Below are 6,525 nucleotides of genomic sequence, written 5' to 3'. Positions count from 1 at the left end.
TCATACTTAAAAAGCCATGTTAATTCAGCACTTTAACAAACAGCAGGCAACTTTTACATTTTACGCGATTAAGTCTTTTTTATCAAATCGGCACACAAACATTCAAATTTTCATACGAGACTTTCACACATGCTAATTCACACATCATAGACACATAAAATAATATTTAAACATTTCTCTAGCTCGGATTTGTGGTCCCGAAACCACTGTTTCGACTAGGATCAAAACCGGACTGTTAAAGATAGGGGTAGTATTGTAATTTTCATATGATTTTGTATGAGATATACATTTGTATCTTCTCTACTATGTAGTAAATCTGGAAATAAATTTGTAATTCTGTTTTCTGTTAAGTTACATATTGAGTTATAAAAACTCACTCTCTGTTTGTTTGGCACTTTCAGGTAACCCTCAGACTTAAGCAGGTTGGTGCTACGGGAGCTCAGTTATGTCCATATGTTCGTAAACTTAATCTATTTTAATTTAGACTTGTTTAAAATTTTGGTTTGAGAGTTTTGTAAATTTTGGACTCTTTGAACAATTGGGTTTACTTTAGATTTGGACTTTTATTTTGGATTTTTGGCATGACACTCAATTAAACGGCATTTTATAAAATGACTATTTTTCTACAATCAACTATTTTCAAGAAGAAAAACTCGGTTTTCCAAAATATAATGTTTTAAGAATTTTCTGTTGTAAAATATTCGATTTATTTAGAAAATGTAAACAAACAACTGTTTAAATTAAATAAGTATGAAAAACACGTTTTCTAAATAAAACGGGTTTTTAAGTACCATAAGTTTATGTTACTTTCCAAAATAGTCGGGAACTGGATCTGCAACTAATCACTTTTTCGTAGCATCTCCAGGTCTAGCCATAATATCTAGGCCAGGTTTGGGGTGTTACAAAGGCACCGAAACTTAGTGGAAGCAAATTCTCAAGTGAAGAAACAATGAACGAATAGTAAATGTCGAGTAAATACTCTCAAAAGTATTCAATTACACTGAATGAAGTGATTACAAATGAAAAGAAAACATTTATTTATAGTTGGACTCCATCATATCTAACAGTACAGTTTAAGTTACACCGATGGCTAAGATTGATGTCTATGTATCAGATAAGAGTCTTAAGAGATTTAAATACCATACAATCTTATCTCTTAGAATTACAGATATTCACCCTGGTAATTTTAATTTATTGAAATGTTTCACTAGAACTTTAATGCTTCAAGTAGATAAGCCTTTTCATATGTTCTACGAATTGAGTCAGTTCAAGTGGGTTAAATGAGCTTCATTTAATCAATTGACCTCCATGAGCTATTTTGTATGCATTCATCATGGACTTTAATCCATGACTTGTGACACTTGACTCTTGTTATTGTATGAAAGTCTTTGTTATACCATGCATCTTTCTCGACTAATATTTTACTTAAGGATTTGTTGATATATATATATATATATTATAAATCCTATCATTCTCTTTAATTATATTTAAGGGTATACGTGAATTTCACAATTTTAACTTTTTATATATATTTTTGCTTTTTAAATATATATATTATAAATCCTATCATTCTCTTTAATTATATTTAAGGGTATCTGTGAATTTCAAATTTTTAACTTTTTATATATTTTTTTGCTTTTTAAATTTGATATATTTTTATGAAATATTTATATATTTTTATAAAAATATTTTTGAAATAAATTTTTTAAATTGTTTTAATTTATTTAGAATTACAACTAAATTGATAGAACATGTAAAGTTGGAAATAAACTTACTATCAATAAAAAATAAAAGAAAGAAATTTGATGAAAAATATGAATCGTGCTCCTCATATCTCTTTTTCTTATTGTCTTTGTAAGTTTGAAGTTATCCTTTGTATGAGAGTTTTTCTTTTGCCTCCAAGTGATTTCTTCTTATTTTCTTTCTCCTCAATGCTTTTAAAACCCATAACCCTTATTTTCTTGGGTTTTATCGAGGTCCTCTATTGAAGATAGAATTACGGTGAACTAATTACTTACTAGAAGACTTCTTTTCACCATTTCTTACTTTATGGTAAAATTCTTCCATTTTTCACTTTGAGCCTCCAATGGAAAAAGAGAAATAGCAAACAAACTCAATCTAATTTCAAAAATGATAGAAAATAAACAAAATTAATCTATAAAATTATAAAATATAATAAAAACTAACCTAAACATTAAAATTTAACCCTAAAATGCTAGGAAATTTAAACTAAAATAACTCTCATATACATATATGATATATATGAGAGTTATTTCTACAACAATGCAACATCAACCAAATCTCCTTGCGCAACTCAATGGGAAAACTTAAATTGCCCTTGTCAGACATGTAACAGTCTTCGATTTCAAGTTCTTAGTGGTAGGGGTAGGTAGTGGAGGCATACAGTGGTCTTCAAGCTTCTTAGTTATGAACTATTCAATTTAAGTTTTTTTTTTAATAAATTTTAAAAATTTGATCCCAAATTTCTAAAATTTTATTTTGATATCTCCAACAATGAATTGCTGACTTCGTTCCTGCTTAGTAGAAACTCATGATCTGATGTTCGATGTTTTTCTTTTTTGTATAAGATATATGCATTTCCTTTGCAAAATCCACATTGGATGACATCAAAGTTATAATCAAAATGCAGAAGATTATCAATCCTAATGGTAATTTCCACAATCAACTGGTGAATAGAAACAAACAGAAATGCTAGAACACAAAAAACTGTGCAAAACCATTATATGAAACCATTTTGAAAGCCATAGCCGATATTGATTCCCATGTTGCTTTTATTATTGCATTACAGCCATGAAAGGTAAGCATCATTAGAATTCAGCCCCATGCAGTCTTTTTCTACTGAAAAATGACAACACAGACGGGAAAAAATGACACCATTGCTAAAATCTATGAAAACACCATCCAACTTGTAAGTTCATGGATTTCTCCCAACCATAAAAACATTACATACATAGTAACAATTCATCTATACATATATCTAAGTCACGGGTTAACAAGATACTAATTCAATTGAAAAAATTATTAAAATATTCTTTTTATATACAAAGTAAGCTATATTATTTTGAGGGTAATTTTATCTTTTTAAATTTTAAAATAAAATCAATAAACGTTGAAGCATGATAAGATTTAAACCCATGAGACAATGAATTTTAAATATTTAACTTTACAATTTAAATATAACAAAAATCAAGTTTTTTATATAATATTGAAATAGGGGATGGGGATAGCACAATTTAAACCCATATTAAATGAGTGTGTAAAATTATTTTAAATTTTAAATTATATAAATGGATTCCTCCTTTATAAATATTACTAATAGAGAATATAAATGAAAGATAACTATAATGAAATAAATAATCACAAATATTAAAAATCTAAAAAATATTGCATTTAGGTGCGCCAAAGCCATAGAGAAAATCTCTACTAATTTATCTATACATATATCTAATTCTTTAATTGAGTTGATGTTACAAGTCAACAGGGCACGAATTCAGTTAAAAATTATTAAAATACATTTTTATATATAAAGTAAGTTACAATATTATGAGGATATTTTTGTTTTTTTATATATATTTTTATAAAATCAATAGAAATTCAATCATGATAAGATTTGAACTCATGACATAATGAGTTTTAAATATTTAACCTAGTAGTTTCAATATAATGGAAATCTAGGTTTTTTTTTATACAATACTAAAGTAAAGATAATATAATTTGAACCCATATCAAATAAATTATCACTGTTATATTTATCTCCTTTTCTGTTATTGATAAATGATTTATAAATTTTTATTTTAAAATCAAAGATCTGATTAAATAAAACTCAGCATAAAAGAGATTAAAAAAAGCAAATACATTTAAAAAAAATCATTAAACTATTCCATTTTGTTTAAACAGCCATTTCCCTTTTGTAGTTAAATAAGACTTGTTGTGTCATTCTCACTAATCAAAACCCTTGATTTTAATGAAAGTAATAATATATTTTTAAATGAAAACTGATTTAATTAAAATCATCAACAAAAATACTCAAAAGTAACGATGGTTTCTAAGAACATCAAGCACTCCTCTATCCAAATGGGTTCCACCTCAGCATTTGATCCATATTTTGCAAGTTGTGAGCTGTACAATTGTTCTCTTTTAGTGTGAGCGACTCTGCAAGTGTGGGCATGTTATAGCATTTTGGATCGATCTGCAAGTTTTGATCCACTTATACTTAATAAGATATAGGTATTGACATAATTCTTTAAATATATATAAAGAAAGTTTTCATAAATATATATGTATCAGGCATGTATAGGTATTCGAGTATGCATAACATTGCTACTTATACCATTAAATATGCAAAGTCCATAAAAAAAAATGAGAAGACTTACTGTCACAAAAAGTCTTTCCAAGTTAGGACAAAGCTTCAAAAAGCAAAGTAAAGCATTAATAGATTCTCTTTCCATTGAACAATCAATCCACCAAAGCTCTTTTAGGTCGCTCATACAAAGTAGAGGGTCTCTACTTGAAAAGGACAACGGCTTGCACATCGATGTCTAAAAGAAATTTCAGAAGAAATAAATTATGAAGGTTAGTAACTATGTTGAATTTTCATTCTTAAAGCATACATTCATGTCAGACATGTATCCTCATCCATACACAAGTTTGAATAACATAGGTTAGTACTACATCAATATGAAAGTGAACATTTCTTTATTGAACATACCTCGAAAAACCATCTGCATATTGTTAGAGATTTAACACCCCTTATGCTTATCAAAATTGATTTGAAACATCTTTTCCCGTTGGTGCAGCCACAAAGGGTTTTTTTATAGATATCATAATAATAAAGGCAACGGGGAGACGTTTGAAAGTCCCATGTCCATTGTGTTAGAGGACCTTGTCTGAGATCAACCATGACATCTTCCAAGAACAACCCACAGCCACACCTGCCACTAGGCTCACCTTTGAAGGACACTAAGTTGCCTCTATATCTGAAAGATTTTAAAGAGACAGCTTCAAAACTGAGAGATTGTAAACGGGGGCAATCGAGGACCACTAATTTATGAAGCCCTTGGGCGTCTTTTATCTGTAAATATTGTAATCCATTGCATTTGGCTATAGTCAAGCTTTGCAGAAATGGCAAATTTGGCACCAATGAAGAAACTGCCATATTAGACAGTTGGCTTACTGATATGAGATATAACGATTTTACTTTCATTGTGTTCGAAGATGGTTGGTGGGTTTGCAGTGAGTGATTTTCCTCAAGCCGCCCCCAATCAAACCACATGTATCGATGTGATAAATGGTTAGCCGATGTAAGATTCACCTTCAAAAACAAATCAAATGGCCTTGGTGATTCTTGTTCACCAGCTGAAAAATCAAGTTGAAGTGCACCCTTGCTGGAAATGCTAGCAACAAAGATGCCTCTTCCATGAGGAAACTCAAATCTGAACCCCCATTTATTTCTGGGCCTATAGTGTGTATCGAAATCATCAACAAAACTTTGTATGATTTTAGTGGCAGCTTCCATTGTTATTACATCATGGACAGGTTCCAACAAAGCCTCTTTCCAGAGGTGTTTCCAGTGAGTTGAAAGGAAAGAAGTTCGGACACCGGATTCAAAAGGGAGGAAGGAAATGATGTGGTTAAGGATGTTATCAGGCAAATGACTGATGTAATCATTAGGGTCCATCTTATTACTGTTCCAAAGGGAAAAAAACAACATTGATCATATCAAAACTTAGAACTTGTTTGATCATAAAACAAACAGAAACCCAAAGTAAAAATATATAAACAAGTTCACACTTAGCTGACCTTTCTGGGATATTGACATGATTATACGATTTCTCTCCATCATACTTCCACATATGGATAAGTGATGGAATAATATGATGAAGGACATCATTATTTAGACTACTGAAATCCAAATACCTGATCCAATACAACAAAGTTAAACTAAAATACTGAAAATTTACTAGAAAATGATAAATAATAAAGAGTTGTTACCTGGAGATTGAAGTGGTTGTTGGGTTGTTATTATCATCTGGATCATGCCTCTGGTTAATTTTCTTGTTTCTTCTCTTCTTTCCCATTAACTTTGGAGGCTTGGAAGAGGCCAAAAATGTGTTTAAATTTTATAATGGAGCCTTTTCTAATCATTTAATTTTAATTTTTATAGTGAAAGGAAGTTGATGATAAATAGATAAGTGTGATTATGAAAGTAAATAATTTGAAAAAGAGTGGATTGAGTTGAAACATATTTATCTTAGGATTGAGCAACTTATTTAAAAAATTATCTACAACTCAAATTCCTATATATATACACTCATGTACCTTCTTTTATATAATATAGATGATAAGACTCGCCATTTAATCTGATAAATTATGCGGTAAAAATAAAATAAAAATTATTCCAACAGAATACTTCAGCCAACACTAAACCACAAGAAATTCATCAAACAGTTATCAAATTTAATTAATACATGAGCCAACATGAAACAATAATAAACCAGAGTAATT

The 6,525-nt window shown here is 29.5% G+C and overlaps 1 protein-coding gene across 1 annotated transcript; it reads right to left on the bottom strand.

The window, feature by feature from the left end:
* Positions 1-3,877: 3,877 nt before the first annotated feature.
* Positions 3,878-6,208, bottom strand: LOC107961506 (F-box protein At2g39490). Its single transcript, XM_016897622.2, has 5 exons — positions 6,013-6,208; positions 5,821-5,937; positions 4,730-5,705; positions 4,395-4,559; positions 3,878-4,210 (listed from the first exon to the last, which is right to left on the bottom strand). Exons 1-5 carry the CDS (start codon positions 6,096-6,098, stop codon positions 4,088-4,090), a joined length of 1,467 nt encoding a protein of 488 aa, XP_016753111.2. The 5' UTR covers positions 6,099-6,208; the 3' UTR covers positions 3,878-4,087.
* Positions 6,209-6,525: the final 317 nt, after the last annotated feature.

Source organism: Gossypium hirsutum, chromosome A05, assembly GCF_007990345.1.
Source record: "Gossypium hirsutum isolate 1008001.06 chromosome A05, Gossypium_hirsutum_v2.1, whole genome shotgun sequence".
NCBI lineage: Eukaryota > Viridiplantae > Streptophyta > Magnoliopsida > Malvales > Malvaceae > Gossypium > Gossypium hirsutum.
The sequence above is the reverse complement of the archived record's forward strand: the minus strand, read 5'-3'. Positions and strand labels throughout refer to the sequence as shown.

What these genes read in the sequence shown, in the direction of transcription:
- LOC107961506 (XM_016897622.2), bottom strand. Translation starts at nt 6,098, where the DNA reads ATGGGAAAGAAGAGAAGAAACAAGAAAATTAACCAGAGGCATGATCCA. An exon ending in ACAACCACTTCAATCTCCAG is followed by an intron (nt 5,938 to 6,012) that starts GTAACAACTCTT and finishes GTATTGGATCAG; the next exon opens with GTATTTGGATTTCAGTAGTC. An exon ending in TGGAAAGACTTTTTGTGACA is followed by an intron (nt 4,211 to 4,394) that starts GTAAGTCTTCTC and finishes CAAAACTTGCAG; the next exon opens with ATCGATCCAAAATGCTATAA.